Source organism: Monodon monoceros, unplaced genomic scaffold (genome assembly GCF_005190385.1).
Source record: "Monodon monoceros isolate NGI ecotype Baffin Bay Population unplaced genomic scaffold, NGI_Narwhal_1 Super_Scaffold_3, whole genome shotgun sequence".
Lineage (NCBI taxonomy): Eukaryota > Metazoa > Chordata > Mammalia > Artiodactyla > Monodontidae > Monodon > Monodon monoceros.
This window is the reverse complement of record NW_021703780.1, coordinates 54389300-54411797: the sequence shown is the minus strand read 5'-3', so window position 1 is coordinate 54411797 and position 22498 is coordinate 54389300. Positions and strand designations below refer to the sequence as shown.

General features: G+C 37.4%; 1 protein-coding gene across 1 annotated transcript in view; it reads right to left on the bottom strand.

Moving 5' to 3' along the window:
* Positions 1 to 22498, bottom strand: part of LRRFIP2 (LRR binding FLII interacting protein 2) — a 105716-nt gene that overhangs the window by 44118 nt on the left and 39100 nt on the right. Inside the window, exons 5-15 of the mRNA XM_029243298.1 lie at positions 21352 to 21402; positions 14618 to 14674; positions 14475 to 14519; positions 8605 to 8646; positions 7074 to 7139; positions 5693 to 5767; positions 4341 to 4388; positions 4215 to 4259; positions 3303 to 3350; positions 2798 to 2854; positions 112 to 180 (exon numbers count right to left, since the gene is read on the bottom strand). Coding sequence (XP_029099131.1) covers positions 112 to 180; positions 2798 to 2854; positions 3303 to 3350; positions 4215 to 4259; positions 4341 to 4388; positions 5693 to 5767; positions 7074 to 7139; positions 8605 to 8646; positions 14475 to 14519; positions 14618 to 14674; positions 21352 to 21402 — 603 coding nt within the window. The remainder of the gene's footprint in view (positions 1 to 111; positions 181 to 2797; positions 2855 to 3302; positions 3351 to 4214; positions 4260 to 4340; positions 4389 to 5692; positions 5768 to 7073; positions 7140 to 8604; positions 8647 to 14474; positions 14520 to 14617; positions 14675 to 21351; positions 21403 to 22498) is intronic.

Sequence of the window (22498 nt, the reverse complement as noted above, 5' to 3'; positions counted from 1 at the left end):
AAACACTCATTTTGTCAAGTGCAAATTTCATTTTCCAACAGATTTCATGTGATCACACAGTGTTGCAATTTTAAAACTCATCGTATGTGTTTGCATGCACATCACGCTCACCACACTCTCCCTTCGCCCCCGGCTGGCACGACCAGAAGAAGCAATGCTTGCAGTGTCATCGTCGATAAACTATAGATATTAAAAGCAGATAATGAAAAAGATGCAATTTCACTACAGGTCTTCCCTGACTGAAGGCACATGAGGTAAGGCTTTGGGAACCCACAAACACTCTCCATGAGCATAATAATTAGCACCATCTATTGTGCACCATTAAACCAAAAAGCTTTTTCAAGGCATAATGAACGATCATTAAAAACCAAAAGATATTTCCAAAAAGCACAAAGAATAAAATAGCACTTCATCTTTTATTTAAGTTAAATGAACGAAAAGGGGGGGAGGCATGACTCTACTGGCTAAAACCAGCCAGGGACTTCATGCTTTTTAAACCTCTAGGCCCTTTGGGGTCCTATCAGGAGTCAATAAATACATTTAATGTTTTAGTTTGGGAGAGAAAATAAAAGAATCTTCTTAAGTGAAATAATGTAAGTCAAAGACAGAATTTCCTACCGGCAAGGACACTGAAATGATGATTCTTACTGTCCTTTATTCATTCCTATGCAGCAGGTGGAGATATTTCTAATATCACCACACAGTTTTCTTCCTCTTTCACCAGCAGTGGAAGACTCATCTTCAATATATGTAGGCTGCCTCCATTCTGACATCACTAAGAAACCATTCTGGCATCACTGGGATAATAACTCTGAGCCCACTTGCAAATGAAAGAGCATTTAGCCAGCACACACGGACAAGATTCTACACTTGACTGAAAATACTACCATAATTTTGTTTGCAAGGGACCATCACAGTTGGGACACTAAAAATGCTACCAGGCCCAAGAATTGCCAAGTGGAATTTTATTACCCGGTGGGTTAAAAGTAAACTTCCTCCTTATGTGAAAACACCCGTGTAATAACTTTTTGTTAGCTATTAGAGTAGAATTCTTGATAAGTGCCACTTGGAAATGGCAGAAGAAATGAGCCGAACATATATGTAGAAGAAAGTCCATATATCTCACCTATTCCACTCCACAAAGTAACCTATGTTGACCATTAAGAAACTGCTTAATAATTTCTCCAATTTTGACACTGTCAAGAATAACAAGGTAGTTCCTAAAGTCATCATTTGTTATTGAAAATGTTAATTATTAGAGTTTTTTGGTGGGTAATATGGCAATATATAGCATAATTTAAATGTAAATACTCTGATTCCCATCATTTCATAATTAGCAATTTACCATGCAGATCTACTCATACAAGTCCACAAAAATATACCTGCATAAGCATGTTCATTGTACAAGTGTCTGTAGTAGCAAAACTCTGACAACCTAAATGTCCATCAAAACAGGAGCAATTTTTCAAAGTTACAGCCCAGGCACTAATGGAATGATCCATTGCCATTAAAAAAAAATGTGCTGACATAAACCTATCTCCAAGAGGCACTCAGTGGAAACAGTAACGGACATGGTTTACTTTTTAAAATCTTTTAAATGTCAAAAAAAGAATGAAAAAAAAAAGACTGACAAAAAAATGAAATAGATCTTTATATACTGATTTGAAAAGATACTTTGAGTAAAGAAAACAAGTTGAGCAGTATGTATACAAGTCATTTACATACTGTTCAAATAAAGGACACTCATATATACATGAAATATCTCTGAAAGGATATACAAGAACAGAGGTTGCATTTGGGGAATGGATATAGGAGGAAAGGGTCAGAGAACTTTTATTTTGTACTTTCCTTAAGCTAATATTACATTTATAAATTTTAAAAAAAGTTCGCGGGCCTCTCACTGTTGTGGCCTCTCCCGTTGCGGAGCACAGGCTCCGGACGCGCAGGCTCAGCGGTCATGGCTCACGGGCCAGCCGCTCCGCGGCATGTGGGATCTTCCCGGACCGGGGCACGAACCCGTGTCCCCTGCATTGGCAGGCGGACTTTCAACCACTGCGCCATCAGGGAAGCCCTAAAAAAAGTTTTAATACTCCAGAAAGACTGGGTGATTAGAATTGTCCCAGTTTTCTGTAGCAATTTTTTTTTTTTTTTTTTTTTTGCGGTACGCAGGCCTCTCACCGCTGCGGCCTCCCCCATTGCGGAGCACAGACTCCGGACGCGCAGGCTCAGCGGCCATGGCTCACAGGCCCAGCCGCTCCGTGGCATGCGGGATCCTCTCAGACCGGGGCACGAACCCGTGTCCCCTGCATCGGCAGGCGGACTCCCAACCACTGCGCCACCAGGGAAGCCCTGGAGCAATTTTTAAAAGCTGACGTATTTGATTTCTTCTCCTCCCACTCCACTGATTGACAGGCTGGTAAGCAAGTGAAATGGTTCAATGTAGGAAGTAGACATGAAAAGGAGGAAGGAAAAGGATAGGGCAACCAACTCATAGTCTAAATTATCACCACTGAGAAGACAAGAATTTCCACACAAATGACAGTTATATATAAATTTTTAAAAAATTCTAATGGCACTGGTTCCAGACTCATTTAAGAAATTACGTGCTTAAGTCACATTCATACAGAAACCACCCGTTAGGACAAATTAGTTCTTGAGTTTGTGTACTGAAGCAAAATGATAATCCATGCACAATAGAGTGAAACACACCACATCCTCAATATTCTGAATGGTGAGTACAGATTAATGAAACAATCCAAAGTGTCTATAAAGCATGCAAAGAGACTAGACAGCTCACCACAGGACTGCTTCGGGCTGAACTTGTTCTTGATGAGTGAAAACTGTATTCAGATGGCTATAAAGTTTCCAAGAAGAAAGGTTTTACAATTAACGATCAGCTCCTTTTTCTGCTGGGAATACATCAGTGCCCCTGGACCTAACTCGCCCCTGGCTCTCAGGTGAAGATAACTGTTCCTCCCCGGCCTGAACTCTTCTTCACTCCCACCCTCACCATCCAGCAGCCCACGGCAGGAGGGAGAAGAAAGGCCCTGAGAAGCGCTGTTCCCAGCCTCTTCCTGAGGAACTAATGAGCCAGAAAAGAGGTTTCTCTACTTGTATTGCCTTCATGCTTTAAGCCACAGTTTCCAGCAGGTGCCTTCTCGCAGCTTGGGTGAGAGCCACCATTGACAAGCTGATGGATCACAGCTTGTAGAGTAATTATAGGTCAGATTAAATGACTCTGTAAGTAAACTGTGCCCACCTACACACCACCCTCCTCACCACCTCCACCTGCTTAGACTTACAGTTCGAGAACCATAAGGGTTATATAATCCACCATCATACAACGACGCCTAAAGAACAAAGGAAATGCCATTTATCTATTCAGCATCAAAGTTATTTTGAAAATGACATAACTTCTTTGCAGTACCTAGTTCCAAAAGTTTTGAAGAATGGTGTTAACGTGTACAGCCTCCTGAGGTGGTAACACTCATTTATGTATGCATAAATTCCTGCGTCAGCCTCATTAAAACTTCAAACTCACACTTCATTTAAAAAGCACCACTGGTTACAGCACTGCCTTTCATCATCACGTTATGAAATTAGGAGAACATTTACGACTTTATTCTCTCAAAAGAGGAAATAGAACAGAAAAGAAAGTAAGGTACAGAAAAGAAAGTGAGGTACAGAAAGCATTTTGCCCACTGTTACGATAAAATTAAGTACAAAGCCTCAGGTTCCCAGTCCACTAGAACAGGCCACAAGACAACAAACAACAGCTTGAAAGCAACCAATTCCAACTCGCACATTACACAGAGCTACTGTTTTGTCTTTCTAGTCAGCTGGCTCCATTAGAGTCTAGTATTAACATGGCCAAGGCCACAGCTGTTCCCCCCCAAAATATGACACCCCATGCATGGGCAGCCATCTCACAAAAGTATGCAAGTGTAGTGCAACCCATGCAAGTCTACCTCCTCTACAGGAAGCCAATTCTAAGCAAGGGCCTACCAACAGCCAAGCAGTATCTACCGCTATGATATGCTCATTTTTGCTCCTCAGAAGTTTTGTATTTTAAGCACAGGGAGCACAGTCTGCAGTACACATAGCATTAAAGCCATGTGTCCTTGACTATTCTGGAGGAAAGACGGCAAGCCAGAGTCAGCACCGTGACAATGGCCCCACCAGGAGTACACACGTTGGAAGAGGAAAATACACACCAGACTGACACTTCTCAGAAGACCAGAATTTGCAGTAGGGGAGGCCTATGGAGAAAGCACATGATTTAACCCAAAGAAAAGCAACTGATAGCTATGAAGGCACCATACTCCCCAGGAAGTACTAACCCTGTAGCTCTTAGATGTTGCCAGAGGGTCACTGTATAGGGAAGAAGACTGATAAGAAACAAAACAAAATAAAACAAAACAAGCAAAAAGAAAAAAAAAAAAAGGAAAAAAGAAGAGGAGAATCAGCCTCACCATCATGCAAGTAGAAGACATATTTATTTTATACTCCATAATTCATTAGTAATTCTTGAGTGTTTAAGGCAGTTAAGTGACACACAATGTGAGAAAAACTTAATCATTAGAAATCTCTTTGAATACCAATTTTAAGGGATAAGAAAGAAAAACACTCGGAATAGTTTCCTATAAATGGGGTAAGTCCTATTGGTCTTTGAACATTAGTGTTAGGAGATGGGATGGGCACCTAAGAAAACACTCAGGAAAAGAGGGCCACGGCACAGGGAGTGTGGCAAACAGTGTCCACATCCCAGTCCCCAGCAGCTCCTGCGACATCTAATGGGCTTATCCTGATTATTGGGGAACCAGGTAAATGAGCTCTGAGTTATTGCTATAAACACTCCCAAATAGATTAGAAAACGTGTATTTCACAACAAGCCATGGACCAAGTGCCTTAGTTTAATTAGATAAATTGTACTGGTCACAATGAATCCACACACTAACAAGGCACAGCATTTTTAAAAAAGGAATTAAATCTTTTTCCTGATGTCATCTCAAGACACAATTTTCAGTTTTTTTCACCAAGCCCAATCAGACATGGAAAATAAGATACATAAATATCTAAGTTATGTTTTGACAACTGAATTATTTCAAATGTACTATGCGCTATATATTTAAATATGTGTTTTAAATGTATGATGTGCCAAATGCCTTGAAAAAATGAGATTCTAACATTAAATATAATTACATTCTTCTCATCCCACGTACAGTTTAAATTTTCACATGTATATTTTTAATAAAAGGGCATACACTGTGATATATACTGATGCCTACAACTTATTTTGAAATGCATCCCCCCAAAAAGATGGACTGATGGATGGATAGAGGGACAGCTGGACAGATAATTACATGATAAAGGAAATATAGTAAAATATCAATTGTAGAATCTGAGTGGTAGGTACGCAGGTGGCTACTATAAAATTCTTTGAACTTTTTTTGTATGTTAAATATTTTTCATTAAAAAAACTGGAAAAAAATGGTACTCATTTTAAATATGGTGATTCAATAGTTCCCATTATTTAAAGATACACTCACACAGACTATGTGAATTCAGTTACCACAAACTAGTATATACACAGCCATTCACAGATTAGTTCTAACTAGTCAAAATGCAACAGGGGATTAGAAATGTGTTAAAGCTGGATAAAACACACGAAGCCAAAAAACTTGTGACAAACCCGAGTATAGTAGGCAGAAGTGGGTTTGCTATGTCTAAGACTGCTATAGTTTCTCTGGTCAAAGTAGAGGCCACTCTGCAAAAAGCAAAATTAAACACATTTTTCTTAGGTTAAATGCTGTTAACCTAAAAACACAGAGGCAAAATCGGATATTGCCAAACCCCTTCCCCTCCAAAATAATGATTTTAAAGCATTGAATCATATTAGGTGAAAGTGAAAATAACAACTATTTCAGGTCTCTCAAAAAAGATTAATATTTAAAAAATATTAATATTAAAATATTAACTATTTTCAAACCAAGTCATTGCTATTTTTTTTTCTTTTTTTACTTTAAAAACAAGAGTATAAACTCTCAGACAAAATGGAATGGAAATAATAAATGATTTATTCTCATGTCATACTTAGAAATGTCCTTGAAAAACCCAGGATGAATGAATAATTACCACTTTTATAATCTATTTGGCAATGCCACAGAAATCATTAAAGTTATTTTTTCAAAACTCCTGGCCCTGCCCGAGGCACCAGGACTCACCTCTCCCCAGAGCTCCCAACACTGCCCCCACCAGGGCATCTCACTAATATCCTCTCCATTTCATTCTCTCCCCCTTCCTCACTGCTACCAGCCAAAGCCTCCCAACCCTCTTCTCCACCCCTCCAATGGTCAGAACCCTGCCCATGGGAACCCTGAGTTAGCAGGGAGCTTAGGACTGTACTTCCTCTGCCAGTGCTGTAGCAACCTGACAGGAAAGAGGTGTTCCTAACACCCCACATGGGCATTCTAGACATTTTTTCCTCCACAGAAATGTTTAGCAAGGTCTGCTGGAATGGAGAGCACTATTAGTTCCATAGTTTAATTACGTTATTGGTTGAAGAGTCTTCTACAAGACAGCATGGGAACTCTGCCATTGTGTACTTTATTGTTTCTACCAGAAAATTAATTTCAAGTTCCCAAAATTATAAAATCTATAAAAACAATCATTCAGAATGAAACCTATATGTGACTTTGGTACTACTTATAATACCACAACTAAATCAATTCAAATTTCTAAAATAGGTATAAGAATCTCACTAAGCCTATTCTTAAGGTATAGTCCTCCAAAGGACAGTTCATAAATGAAAATACATTGTTAACGAACTTCGTGGGACACTTTCCTAATGCTAGCCACTAGGGTTAGATATATTAACTTGATATTAAATCTTGTAAATGAAAACAAAATTATTTTTAAATAAGTTCTGATAAGTCATGTTTCAGTATATTATCAAGTTTCAATAATGCCTTAAGAGCACACCAATGCAGTCATAATTCTTCAGTTCCATAAAAGTAATCAGTGAATTTTACAGCCACACAAAATACTGTGATATGAGACACAACAGAACTAACCAGTGGGTCTTTATGAGAACCAGAAGATCTCTTCTTCATTCCATCAGAGTGACTGTCAGAATGATTCTGGAAGTAAATATTGAATACAAGGATCATATAGTGAAGTTTAAAAATAATTTAATAAAATTCATCTTAAAATCATACACAGAATGATCCACCTGAGACAGAGTAGTCTACATGCACTCTATTTCCCACCTGTTAGTAAATGATTCACTGCCCTTGACTAGCTAAGACACACAGCCTCTCTACACACCTTCATTCCCCCTCACCTCCCCTGTGCCACCCAGCTCAGTGTCTAGTCAACTAAAAACTTAATTAGGACTCAGAGCCAGGCAGGATATTTGTGGGGACCCTCACCCCACACCTCATTTGAGCCCCTGCCCATGGGACTATCTTCTTTAAAAAGGTATGAGTGACAAGAGAGTCTACTTCCTTCCACAGTCCTCCTTACCTAAAGGCCAAAAAGCAATCCCGTGCATCAATCAAAACAAGATTGAGAACAGAAAACATGACATTGTACTGCCCAAGACAGTCCTCTTAACCCAAGTTAGTGGTCCCACAGCATGTGCTGCTCAGAGGAAAGCAGCCAACATGGTATGTATGGATTTTCTCGAGTAGCAGCAGCATCATTAGACAATAATCTGACATCTGAGTCCTTTGAAGATAGCACCGTCTCAACACATAATTTCTCCTAGGAGTACAGAGCCAAGTGTATGTGAGGGGATAGAGGACAGCAATACTACTAAACTGGTCCATTGGTAGACAAGAAGTCCAATCTAGGTATGCACCGTTGGCCTGTAATGAGGAGGTGCAGCTAGAAAGGTCCTAGCTATTAACAGTCTGCTCTACACAAATCATCTGAAACATGCACAGCTAGATCCTGAATCAGTAATTATACAGTCATTTTTCTTTTTAGAATATGCATATCTTTCCTTTTATACATTACCCTGAACATTTAAGAGCTGCTGATATAGTCTAGCAACTCAGGCAATCTATTGACATATTAACCCAAGAAAAACATGCGATAACTAAACTTCCTTGGCCAAAAATGACATACCATAAAAAAACCAAATCAAGCAAAAAATGAGTGGACGTAACTGATGCTTCAGTTGTCATCTGTCACTGCTGGATGCTTTCACACCTGCTGGCTTGTGACACAGAACATGAAACACAGTAGGGCCTGTGCTGCCTTAGTTCAGTACGTATCAAAATACTGCTGGGAACATGTCTTCCAGGTCAATGAGTATGTGTCAGCTGGGTGGCTCATTATTCTAAGGAAAGATACTACTGCCAATCTTAGTCCTGAATAGGGAAGCAAATAATTTTTATCTGATCCTGATATTCTAAAAGACAAAGTTATTCAAGTGCTAAATTATGCCACAATTGCACAACACTAGATTTTGCTTTGTTAGTCATACATTTCCCCCAAACATCATAACAAACCTATGAAAAAGTCATAATCTATGATTAGCATCATCAGGTGTTTATAAAGTAAAACTCTACATTTAACATGAAGTTATGCACTACATACTAATGATGAAAGTCTTGACGATGTATCCTTGAAAGCATCATACTGGATTTCAGGAAAAGGTGAAAGTTGGTTGTATTTCCAACATCAGAAATATAAAGAGGGAAAAAAGTAACATTCATAAAGTTATTAAAAATCCAGCAGTATTTTAAAAGCCCAAAATTATTAAACACAAAGGCTGTGACATTTGAATTAAAGAATATTCTTCCCCCTCATTCTTTCCTAGTATAGGTTATTGCTAAACTATATGTACAGCAAAAACTGCATGTTCTCTTTCAAAAACAGAATTTATAATCAGTAATGGTGAGATGATTCATCCCAGTACACTATAGCACAAAACACCCAAGGAAGCCTTTAAATGCAGGAATTAAGCATTCTGAAGTCAAAAGATGTTTTACTTTTTCTTATTGTGTCTGTCACCATCGTTTTCCATTATTTGAAACATGGCAAAAGCAAGGCATGGAGAGGCAATGAAGCAGGATCACATAACTAGTATAATAAAGCTTACAAAAAAAACAAAACCAAAAAGCAAACAAGCAAAAAAACAATTGCGGCATCAAAAGAGGGAGAGTTCCCTTGTATCTGCTTGTGCACACACCTGAAAAACTTCCTTCCTCAAGAACTTTCTCTATGAAAAACAGTGAACAAAACTAGAAACTTGGCCAGAGTAAAGTGTGGATTACATACATTTATGACAAGACCAGAAAAACCACATTTCATGTAGGGTCTTTACAAAAATAATATGTGTAACACCACATTTCAAATCCAAGAAACTGAATTAAATAGTAACTAACTACTCAGATTTGTGGTTTCCTAACTTTATTTTTTAAGCATTCTAGCTCAGATTTTTTTAAGCAATCTGACCCAGAAGAGCAATATACAAAACAATAAAACAATGCATAAAACAAAAGCAATAAACAAGTTCCTCAGGTAGTTTGGTAAAAATATCTTTCTTTGGCAACTTTTATACCCATTTAGGATTCTAGGGAACACTATTCAAGAACCTGATCTAAAGTAATGTTTTCCTAAGTGTGGACTGCAACTCATTAGTAGTTCATAAAATCAATTTATAGGTTCAACCAGCATTAAAAGAAAATAGAAAATACTAGAGTTTATCATGTACAATAAGAGTAAATATTATTTTGTGAAACTTCTGTTTCTATAATATATTTTATATACTTATATACATACAAACACACAGGCATATGTCTGCATATGTATACTGGATTATGGTGTAAAATGCATTCCTTTTATAGAGGTCGCAATTTTAAAAAGCTTAAAATACACTAGAAGATCAAATTATATAGTGTAGTTCTAACAAAGCATTAAAATAATAGTTCAGATAGAACAAAGGTCTTCCCTTCATGCCCAATGAGATGGTCATGTACAAAAGATATTGCAGGACCCCCCGAAAATATACTTCATAAGTATAAGGCTAAGTGGTATAATTTTACCACCAGTGTAAATTCAGTGAAAATGATATTGCAATAAATACTAAAAAGTGCTGGAGCAAAATATCTGCATTTGCATGCTTTTCTTATATTATCTTGAAAACAGAATATAAAGAGTGTTATTACATGTGTAAAAAAAAATCTTGTTTATCCAGAATTTTCTAAAATGCCTAAGGGTGTGCATTTGGTGGTAAATGATGTGTAATGGTAAAATGTCACTGTGGTGAATAACATTTCACTGAAAATAAAGTTTCTTCTCTATGGAAGTTTCACTTAACGTCTTTTCTCAGTTAACAAAATATCTTTTTTGTTTTAAAAAAACCCCATGATCAAAACATGTATTTCTCAAGTCACACATTCTTGCATATAAACTATTCCATTCTCCCAACCAGATAAGTTCATTGACGGGATCAGTCATGTCTTAGTTCTTCTCATCCTCTCTGTAACACCAATGGCCTTTTGCAAAAGCTTAAGATTTAACAAGTTGAACTGAAATTGACCTATTTTGATTTTCCTTTTCCAAAATACAATGCAGAGCTCATAAAGTTTAATTATTAATTAATTAAAATTAATTAATTAAAAAAATTTAAAATTAATTAATTAAAAATTAATTAATTAATTAATTTGGCCATGCTACACTGCTTGTGGGATCTTAATTCCCCAACCAGGGATTGAACCCAGGCCCTGGCATTGGAAGAGCAGAGTCCTAACCACTGGACCATCAGGGAATTCCCTCAGGTAGTTTTAAAAATTGCTGAATCTCGTAGAAAAAATCCATAACTTGGACACCCCACTTGCTACTAGAACAACTGAGTAAACAAAAAGAATCCTCCAATATGTGCCAGTTGGTATTTATGTTATTTAAAAACAAATGATTCATCAAAGGAGGGAGAACTGAAAATATTAAGGGCTCTAGCTAAATAAAATGTTTCCAAACTTGCTATTATAATCTATCCAAAAATGTTTTTTTAACACTCAGAAAAAGTTACCTCAAACTTTTCATTTGGAAATTAAATTTTTAAAAAGTACAGAAAACAGGTTGTAGAAACAAAGTTCAGCAGGTGTTCATTTCTGTTAGAATGGACCTATTACTCACTCAAGCCCCCAGGACTCTGTGAGTCAACAGTGAACGCACAATACTAACACGGCACATTTCTCCGGGCTACACACCATGATGCCTTTCCTTTTGGGTGTACTGGCTCTGCTCCAATGTGTCCCCATTACGTCCTTTGATGGGTTCTTCCATGGAATTAAACAGTGTAGGAGTAAGTGACAAAAAACAAATTGCAAGCATATTAAAATTAACTTCATTAAAATTATACTAAGGCAACTGATATATAAATAGGAACTGATAGAAAAAACAGTAAAAATCTCCACCAATTAAAACTGCAATGTATCTCTACCACTCTGATTCAAGATCACCTCATCTTCTAATTTTGGATCTCTTCCTTATAGTCTTCTTGTATTTCACTGTATAAAGCAGTGACCAAGCACTTTGTAAGATTTTTTTCTTTTTTAAGGTAGATGTTCTTTAAAGAAACAGATTGTTTCAGTTCTAGACTCAGGGCTTTGATTTAATCTTCCTTCCCCAAACCTACCATTCAGTCTTGAACTATCTTTGCTCTTTCTATTTTTATGGAGAATGTCTATAACACTGTTACCATCTCCAGCCCAAATAGCTCCTGGCAGGACACCTTTCAAGAAAGCAGTACCTGAAAGTTAACTGGACAAAAGGAAAGATCAAAGTCCTAAGAATGTGGCATAAAACCATAAATACATCTGCCTCATATCCAGGTACCTATATCTAATGTTCATATATCAAATACAAGGTCCAAAAGTCTTAGACATTTTAATATACAGCTCATAAGTTAAAAAAAAAAAAAAAACTGGCAGAGAAATACCAAAACCCCCCAAATAATATAGCAAATCCCAATAAAATTTAGGTCAGTGTTTTAAACCATCACAATTATTTTTACAGAGAACAAAAGTTGTCTACATATTTATTCAGTTTAATGTAGACGGTAAAGTTACTTTAAAAAGCAAATAATCTGATGAAAACTTAGAACTCCCAATATTATCTAGTTAAGAGAAAAAAGAAAAAAACTCTTATCTCAATTACATTTCTTTTAAACTATGTTATTAGTGAGCTTTCATTTCAAATCAGACATTTCCAGAAAAGTCTAAATATTTTAAATGTGCTAAATGTACACTCACACACAGTAAAGTTCCAAAGTCTCCTCTACAGGGTAAAATTTTTTGTTAATCTTTAAGTTTGCATACTGATTTTTAAAATTAGGAGCTTTACTCTTTTTCCCATAACAGCAAATTTTCATAATTACCATAATGAAATAAAATACTGTGAGAGTTCTAGTTATATCTTAAATTTATTTAATGATATAATTTCCATGAAATGAAAATCAACCTCATTACTTTATAGACACCCTGGATAAACAATTCCTTATTTATTTAATTGCAGATTTCTTTTTTGTTTGTTTGCAGATGTTTTAAAGGCCCCTAAATTAGGTTGAACTTGGATGGTTTTACCATTAGGTTAAACTAATATATAATCAAGTTTTCCATACAAATTTACACATAATCTGCTTGATAAAAACTGTGTAAAACTTCACACTATTAACATTACAATGAAAAGTAAAGGGAAAACTCATACGTTTTTTTGAAAAGAGGAAGGATGGGATTATTTTCAAAGCCCTTAAAGGCTCAACTTTTAAGCTTCTGTTGACTAACTCCCTGTGAGAATAAAAACAATATCTCCAGGGAGAAGCATGACAAGTTTTTCTTAAAGTATTTCTCGGCAAGATCAGCTTGGTGCTTTGTAACCACCTAGAGGGGTGGGAGGGAGATGTAAGAGGGAGGAGATAAGGGGATATATGTTTATGTATAGCTGATTCACTTTGGGTTTTTTTTTGTTTGTTTTGAGGTAAGCGGGCCTCTCACTGTTGTGGCCTCTCCCGTTGCGGAGCACAGCACAGGTTCCGGACTCGCAGGCTCAGCGGCCATGGCTCACAGGCTCAGCCTCTCCGCGGCATGTGGGATCTTCCTGGACTGGGGCACGAACCTGTGTCCCCTGCATCGGCAGGAGGACTCTCAACCACTGCGCCACCAGGGAAGCCCTGATTCACTTTGTTATAAAGCAGAAACTAACACACCACTGTAAAGCAATTACACTCCAATAAAGATGTTAAAAAAACAAAACAAAAACAAACAAAAAAAAGTATTTCCCCTGCAAAATCATTCTTAAACTACTGATTAGATTTCTATAAAGGCTTTTTAATATTCTTATAAATCTAAATTTTTATAATTAACCAAAATACTTATGATTCAAGAATTAGTTTACTAACTTATTCTAAAAAGACAGTAGATTACATTCACCAATAAGAAATATAACCAGAGTAAAAGACTATTTAAGAATACAAACACATCAATAATTAGTATACCAGAACACACTCAGTTTAATATAGTGTATTTTTATACATTATACAAGATAGGAAGAAAACTAGACCTGGGGAGAATTAACCAATATAGACCTTAGCAAGAAAGATAATTTTACTGATGAAAAATCTAGATGTAAGTACATATACAATATTATCAATGTGTAAATTAAAAAAGCATTGCTCTAAGGTTTAAAGCACAATTCTTTAAGAAGAGACTCAGTTTCCTGGCACAATATGCAAGCCTTTGATGAGCGATTTCTCATTTATCTTGATTTACAATGATGTACGCTAAAAACTTGAGACAAACTACAAAATGTTAATCAAAATGTTGAAGCATGATAATTTCTATAAGTATGATAAGACAGGCATTTTTAAAATCAGAAGCTCAATTTTCCCACTGAATAAAAACTATAATTAGTCACCCAAGCTCCAAAATAATAAATTTTATTTAATAAATTGTCATTTTAAAAAATATCAAAGTAGGAAAAATCTGAAAGCTAGAACCATGCCGATGTTATTCTATAAAATTAACCTTATTATTTTGTGATGGTTTTCCAAAATCAAAGGTCCTTTTATAGAAAAAGTGAATATATATGTTAATAGATGAAAATATTCATGATTTTAGAACTGATTTACTTACAGCAATAATTTGAAAGCATCATTTTCCAATGAAATAGCTTTGCCAATATTTCTGTGTTTTAAAGAAAGGCAGGGGCTTCCCTGGTGGCGCAGTGGTTGAGAGTCCGCCTGCCGATGCAGGGGACACGGATTCGTGTCCCGGTCCGGGAAGATCCCACATGCCGCGGAGCAGCTGGGCCCATGAGCCATGGCCGCTGAGCCTGCACGTCCGGAGCCTGTGCTCCGCAACGGGAGAGGTCACAACAGTGAGAGGCCTGCGTACCACACACACACAAAAAAAAGGCAAAGGGATAGCTTTGCTATGGGGGTGTAAACAACTTAAAATACCAACCCTGTGACTGCCAAGACTTCGAATGGACAACGCATCCTCAACTCCCTGATAAAAATAAAAACAAACATAGTAAAGGTGTGTGAGTGACCATGGCAAGTTGATGAGGAAAAGTATTAGAGGCAAGTTTGTAGGTTATTACAAACCAGAGAAGGACGATGATGACTGGACCGGTGGGAATACCTGGCCCTTTCCAACTCATCCTGGGAAAGGAGAAAGTACATGGAGAGTTAATCTCTCAGCTGAGGGCTGTTGGTCAGAACAGCTGAGCACAGCAGCACCTTCCCCACAGCAGGCGGTAGGGACAGCTCAGCCTCAAAAGCTGGGTTTGGGGCTGCCAGTCCCTCAGTTGGAAAGAAAGTAGAAATAATCTTGGCAGTGTTTTTATTTGAACAAGTGTGTGTGTGTATCTATCATGTATCTATCTATCTATCTATCTATGGGTAGATAGATAGATAGATAGATCTGACCACTTGTAGAAGGTACTCTATATATGACCAAGGGAGTTCAATGTACCAAGATAAAAATAAGCAAGTATACTTAAACAGAAATTGAGGTCAGCATTAAAAGCAGACTGTGATCTATTTTTTCATTATGATGTTTACCCAAGGCAGGAAGAAATGTTTATTTTATTACAGATGTGGTTTAAGGTGACAATGTGTTGCTTTAAAAAGATTTGGGTTATAATTTTGTGCTCATCGCAAAAAAAGTTTTTTCTTTTTCTTTTACCACTCTAACTGGAAAAGAAGAGAACAACTAAATGAAATAGCCCCTGACTGTGTGTTGTTAATATGAAAAACTACTTAAAATTAGAAGAAATCGAATAAATATTTCAGAATTGATAAAGTTACTCAAAGTTATGCCTTATGAAGATTGTTAAAAAAAAAACAAACCTCCAAACAGTTGACTAATTAAACGTAATTCTAAACTTTTCCATATTCAGCTATTAGCACTGGAGCATTAAGTACAGAGTCGTGAAATTAAATGACTAGTCCCTAGAACCTAATCAAGTGTAAGAAACTTCTGATCAGAATTTCAAAGTCCCAAGTGTTAAAGTAATTTGCATTGACTAAGAATCTACACAAAACTGTCCAGCTGAGTTCATAGCTAATCAACACTGCTTTTTCCAAAATGCATCAATCCTTCAACACCCCATGACGATACAGCACTATCATCATGCAGGCAGAGCAGACGGCTATGCCTGACCATTCATCTCAAATCCAGAAACAGTAATTCAACTGAAACACCACAATTTAATGTTTTATTTTGGTCATGATCTTTGAATACAAGTCCAAAAAACTCTTGGTTGTCATGTGCTGTGTACATTGATGCATTTGATCAAATCTGTTCAGAAGTCAGTTTATAAGCACCAGTATGATTCAATAACTCAATATCCAATATGGTGTTCTGATCTTTAGGAATTCATCACCGATTCACATTTTTGTTATGTAACAGACACATGTAATCTGTAAGGAGCCAAGCAAGTTTCTTCCCTTTCTTTGATTATCAGGTGATATACCACAAAAGTTTGGGGAGCATGTGTGTTAGCCCAGCAGAGTAGGTACAGCTTATTAAGTGGTAACCAGTTCTAGGCTAGTTAGCTTGGTTAGTATAAAGAGCCTTGTGCTACACAGGCAAGTTAATTCTACATGCCCCCTCCCAGTATTATTTGGGGTACTAGGGTGACATACATGGTTTAATGCTCAATCTTTACTCTACCCTTTCTTTTCATTCCACCTACTACACAATGGCACTCTAAAAAACCCGCCTCTACACATGAAAAGATACTCAACATCATTAATTATTAGAGAAATGCAAATCAAAACTACAATGAGGTATCACCTCACATCAGTCAGAATGGCCATCATCAAAAAATCTACAAACAATAAATGCTGGAGAGGGTGTGGAGAAAAGGGAACCCTTTTGCACTATTTTTTTTTTTTTTTTTTTTTTTTTTTTGCAGTACGTGGGCCCCTCACTGTTGTGGCCTCTCCCATTGCAGAGCATAGGCTCAGCGAGCCCGCTCCGCGGCATGTGGGATCTTCCCTGACCGGGGCACGAAACCGTGTCCCCTGCATCGGCAGGCAGACTCTCAACCCCTGCGCCACTGGGGAAGCCCACCCTTTTGCACTATTGGTGCCAATGTAAATTGATACAGCCACTATGGAGAACAGTACGGAAGTTCCTTAAAAAACTAAAAATAGAACTACCACATTACCCAGCAATCCCACTACTGGGGATATACCCTGAGAAAACCATAATTCAAAAGGACACATGTACCACAGTGTTCACTGCTACAGTATTTACAACAGCCAGGACATGGAAGCAACCTAAATGTCCATTGACAGATGAATGGATAAAGATGTGGTACATATGTACAATGGAATATTACTCAGCCATAAAAAGGAAAGAAACGGGGTCATTTGTAGAGATGTGGATGGACCTAGAGTCTGTCATGCAGAGTGAAGTAAGCCAGAAAGAGAAAAACAAATATCGTACATTAATGCATATATATGGAATCTAGAAAAATCGTACAGATGAACCTATTTGCAGGGCAGGAATAGAAACGCAGACGTAGAGAACGGACATGTGGACACAGTGGGGGAAGGGGAGGGTGGGACAAATTGGGAGATTAGGTTTGACATAAATACACTACCATGTGTAAAACAGATAGCTAGTGGGAACCTGCTGTATAGCTCAGGGAGCTCAGCTTGGTGCTCTGCAACGACCTAGATGGGTGGGATGGGTGGGGGAAGGGGGAGAGGGAGGTCCAAGAGGGAGGGGATATAGGTATACATATAACTGATCCACTTAATTGTACAGCAGAAACTAACACAACATTGTAAAGTAATTTTACTCCAATAAAAAATTAATTAATTAAAAAGAAATTAAAAACCTGCCTCTAAAGAGCACAGCCCATTAAAGATGCAGCAGACAGATGAATTCATATTTATTCTGAATTATACCTATTATAAAAATAATCCTAAATAACAATATCTTATTAAGTATTGATATACCCCTAGATTTACACAGCTTTCTTTTTAGCCCCATTTGAAAAAAATGGCCTAAAAGGAGTTCAGAAGAACTACAGAATAAAATGTAAACCCATACAGGCTGGTTAATGTAAACTGAGAGAATACAGTTTATTCCATAGTCATAAATGACCCCTTAAACAACCACTATCCAACAGAACTTTCTGTGACAATGGAAATGTTCTATGTTTGTGCTGTCTAGTATGGTAGCCACTAGCCACATGTGGCTACTGAGCACTTGAACTGCTAGAAGTACAACTGAGGAGAGAAATTTTTTATTTTAATCAATTTAAATCCAAACCTAATTATCCACATATGGCTAGTGGCAACCATACAAACAGTAAGGGAAACTCAAAGCAAATTCTTATTACACCAAATAAGACTCAAAGCACACATTTTACTAAGAGTCTGCCATGGAGCGCTACTCTTCTACAGAAAGGCAGGTATTCAGGTAGTCTTAAATTACTCCCTTTACCTGGAATACTTTTGCACAGTGGCAAATAGGAAGAAACAGAAGGAAACCCTTGTATAAAAGAAAAGACCCTAGCACCAACTCTAGAATTATTTTTAACAGCTAGAGGATTCTTAAAGATCATCTAGTCTGGGCTTCCCTGGTGGCGCAGTGGTTGAGAGGCCGCCTGCTGATGCAGGGCACACGGGTTTGTGCCCCAGTCCGGGAAGATCCCACATGCCGCGGAGCGGCTGGGCCCGTGAGCCACGGCCGCTGGGCCTGCGTGTCCGGAGCCTGTGCTCCGCAACGGGAGAGGCCACAACAGTGAGAGGCCCGCGTACCAAAAAAAAAAAAAGATCATCTAGTCTGATCCCTTCATTTTACAGTACAAAAAACCCTGCAGCACAAAAAGATTAGGAATCAACAAAGTCAGAAAGCTGGGATCAGCATTCATATCTTCTAACTCACCAGACCATTGAACCTATACCGGCTAAATCCAGACTGATTACATAGAAAGAACATGAAGAAAATGGCAAGGTATCCCGGTTTTTACTCAGAGCTTTCTCCTCCTCTGGAATACAAAAAAAGAAAAAAAAAAAAAGCTTCCTTTTGCAGGTATTTCTGGGGTAGTATTGAAACTGCCAATTGGCTTTTCTTGAATTACTAGCATCAGAAAGCCAATAGAAAAAATTTCAGCAAACTGTGTTCTTAGGTACCAATTACAAGGCAGAGTATCCCTCTCTTCCACGTCAGGAAAACAAAACATTTTCATTGTCCTGGGAGTCTCCTTATTAGTTTAAAGGATCCAAAGTTGAACGAACAGGACAATGCCTTTAAAGATGGATATTTATCGTTAAAGGTTTCTGGAAAATTATGTTTTGATACATTCAAGTTAAGTTAATGGAAATAAAACATATTGGTTTTTTTTTTTTTTTTTTTTTTCGGTATGCGGGCATCTCACTGTCGTGGTCTCTCCCGTTGCGGAGCATAGGCTCCGGACGCGCAGGCCCAGCGGCCGTGGCTCACAGGCCCAGCTGCTCTGCGGCACGTGGGACCCTCCTGGACCGGGGCACGAACCCGTGTCCCCTCATCAGCAGGCGGACTCCCAACCACTGCGTCACCAGGGAAACCCCATATTCTGTTTTTAAAAGTTCACTTGGAGTGAGGATGAAGTGGTTTTATTAAAAAAAAAAAAAAGCCCACAACCCTGTGAATACACCTGGCCATCTTCTCTGACAACAAATACTTAATTCAAGGCTGCAGCCATTCCCTCAGTTTTAAATTAGGAAACTTGAGAAACTGCATTTACTCTTTCAGGTCACCAACACGCCACTGCTTCAGACATCCAGTTTATAAACAGAAGCACTGGCTAACCTAAGACCAATTGGAAGCCCGGAGAGACATAGGCCCTTTTCTTCTTGGTCCTTCTACCTCCCGCTCCATTATTCGCACATGGGGCACCCTCTCATCCCTTAGAATTCTGTGTCTGTCACAACGAAGCAAGTTGTTTACTTCACCAATCCTTTATCACCTATCTATAAAATGGAAATAATGTACCTATCTTATAATGGGGAATGAACACATATATAAAAAGCATGAGCACAGTGTTGGCACACAGATATGCACTCAACAATAGCTTCATTCCTGAGCCTCACGCCCTTGGGTTCCCTATTCACATCCCAACAGCCTGCCCCCAGATGAAAAAGTAATAAAATTAGGGGAAATTTTTAATATAGGAAGATTCTTCCTTCTAATAACTGACAATCCAATTGTTTGTATATACACTATTTCATTATAAATTTATTAGTAATTTATATTTTATATTGTGACTATCACATGCCAACTTATACTATAAGCGCATAGACAGAAAGCAGCCAGAGAGACAAGGATAAGGTAAGAAGTGAGAGGAAAAATCAGTTTTAAAGCAGTAAAAGCAAGTGTCAGAAGGGGTTAGAGTGTTAATTATTCCCGTCCGAAACTAAACCCCACCTTCCCTGCATGTCCAAATCCTACCTATTACTGAAGACTTGGGTTAGTTGCCACCTGCATTTTAAGCCTCTAACCCCCTTCCATGAAAATCTAGCATGTTCACTGCCTGACCTGCACACCTTTCACAGAGATAAAAAATATGTTTATCTTCATGGCCTTTAAACATAGGAATCAAATATTAAACTTCTAACTTAGACTTTTCTTCTTATTTAATGTTTTGGTCTGCCCTAAGACATTAAAATCTTAGGCAATTTAATTTGAGAACTATTATACACAATTAAAAGAAGAAATTAATATTTCCATTTTTGTAAGTAAAACCGATTTCTTATATTCACACCAAACATTTTTAAGACATCATCAGTAATATTAAGCCAGTTACATGCAGAAGACACTCTAAATAAAAATAATTAAGCTAGCTTTAGTAACAAGAAAGGACAGGTTCCACTCCAAAATAACAAACACATACATGAGGATTCGCTTAATTTTAAGCAACCAAACATCTTTTTTCTCTCTTTTCTAAAATATCACAATGAGAAGTATGATAAAGTTTTAAATGTGTAGGTCAATACAGTCATAAATATTTTCATTCTGGTTATACCTTAGAATGCTATTCTAAAAGGGATTTGTTTATGAAAGTCGCTTGTTCAGCAACAATTAGATAGTGGTTCTTAACCTTTTAGGATCACAGACTCCTCTGAGAATCTGATGATAAAAATGCCTGTGGGCATTTCACATGAAAACATACATATACTCAAATCCTTGCCTGAGATTTTAAGGCTTCATGCCCCATCCCCCATGCCTATTCACATACCAAGCTAACAACCCCTGCAATAGGAGGCAGCTGGGAGACTTATCAACACTGAAAAAAGTTCAAATTTAAGAATGATTCACAGTAACTAATACTCTACTGGTTGCAGTTTGTTCTTGTAGCTAACAAATTTGGGAGTGATGGTAAAACAAAAAAAGTAATTTTCAGAGGAGATGAAAGAATGACTTGGGTCATCCCTCAATGAAAACCCTACTGACTTAGTTTTTTTAAAAAAAGAGAGAAAGGAAGAAGGGAACAGGGAAGGAGAGGCAGGGTGGAGGGCAGTGGAAGGAATGAGAGGGGTAGAGGGACAAATCTGAGGGACAGAAGAACAAACCCATAGAAATAAAACACATTCATCTACTCAATCTTTCTTGGTCAGGAGCATTCATGAGATGAGTGTGAGGCTGTAACTACAACAGAAATGGCTGGACTCCAAGCACACACTTGGTCCACTACAGGCATTAGAGACACTCTCTGACCTTTAGGTTCAAACATGACAAACACTCCTACTTGGCAAACGATTAGTCAATGTTTTACTTCGAGACTGCATATTTCAGCAACTGATCACAACATGCAGGGCGGGCAATCCTGGCCTACCAGCCACTTCTGAATCTGTCCCCATTTCCGATCAAAGGAATGATAAGAGTGCTACAAATGCAAAAGTTTCATAAACTAAAGCATCCAACATACTGCATTCTATGAAAAGTCTTAAATTAATCACATACATTTGCTCTGAACAGCAATGATTGTTAATTCAAAGTTGTTACACATTCAAAATACAGAACATACTAAGCTAAATATGCTCAATAATAGAGATATATGGTCCTCTGTAGTTTAGAGAACTATAAATAAAACTTATACTTAATAACGGTATCCTTATAATTTTAGGAGTATAAAAGACAATACATTGTCACATTTTCATTTCAAGCCAAGAATTGCATTCATATTTGAAGCTATGAGGTTAAAAAATTTAGCAATATATTAACTGCTTTTGGTTTTGTTTTTGAGCTGTGACAATATGGACTCTATGCACATCTCTTTAACACATTAACAGAAGATCCACCACCAACCTCAAAATAAAGTGTTTAATACTGCCCTGCAGGTTTTACACCCCACTTCGTACTAATACAACATCAGAAATATTTTTTATGGGAATTTTCGGAGCTAGGTCAATGTCAGAAGGGAAGAGTAAAAAAGAGTATTTGTTTCATTTTAAAGCAACCCAATTTCTATATGCCTACTTAGAAAAAAAATTTTTTTGCTTTTCTTTCCAATAATTAAAACATATTGAAATGTATTAACTATAGAAAAGCATAAGAACATAAAACCAATCATAATTCCACCATAGATAAACCAAAGTACTGGTAGTAATCACGTCTTTCCAGTAGTTTTTGACCTATATACAGATACTAGTTTTTGTAACACAAAACTGGAGTTCCACCCATCTTACAGTTGTGCTTTTTTTTTTCATTTTCTTAGATGAATATTTTCTTCTATTATTAAATATGCTTACAAACTGTAAGGTTGTTATGATTTCAGTTTTACTATACAGACATCATAACATAATTAATCAAAATTCCAGGACATTTAGGACCACAGGAAATAACTTTGTCATCGCTAAGCCTACTTTAGCTGTTACAAGCACTTATTACACAATAATAACTTATAATGAGTAAGAGCTATATATGTGTTTGCTATTATGATTTAAAACAAATATTGCATTTAACTTGCTGACATAAATGGC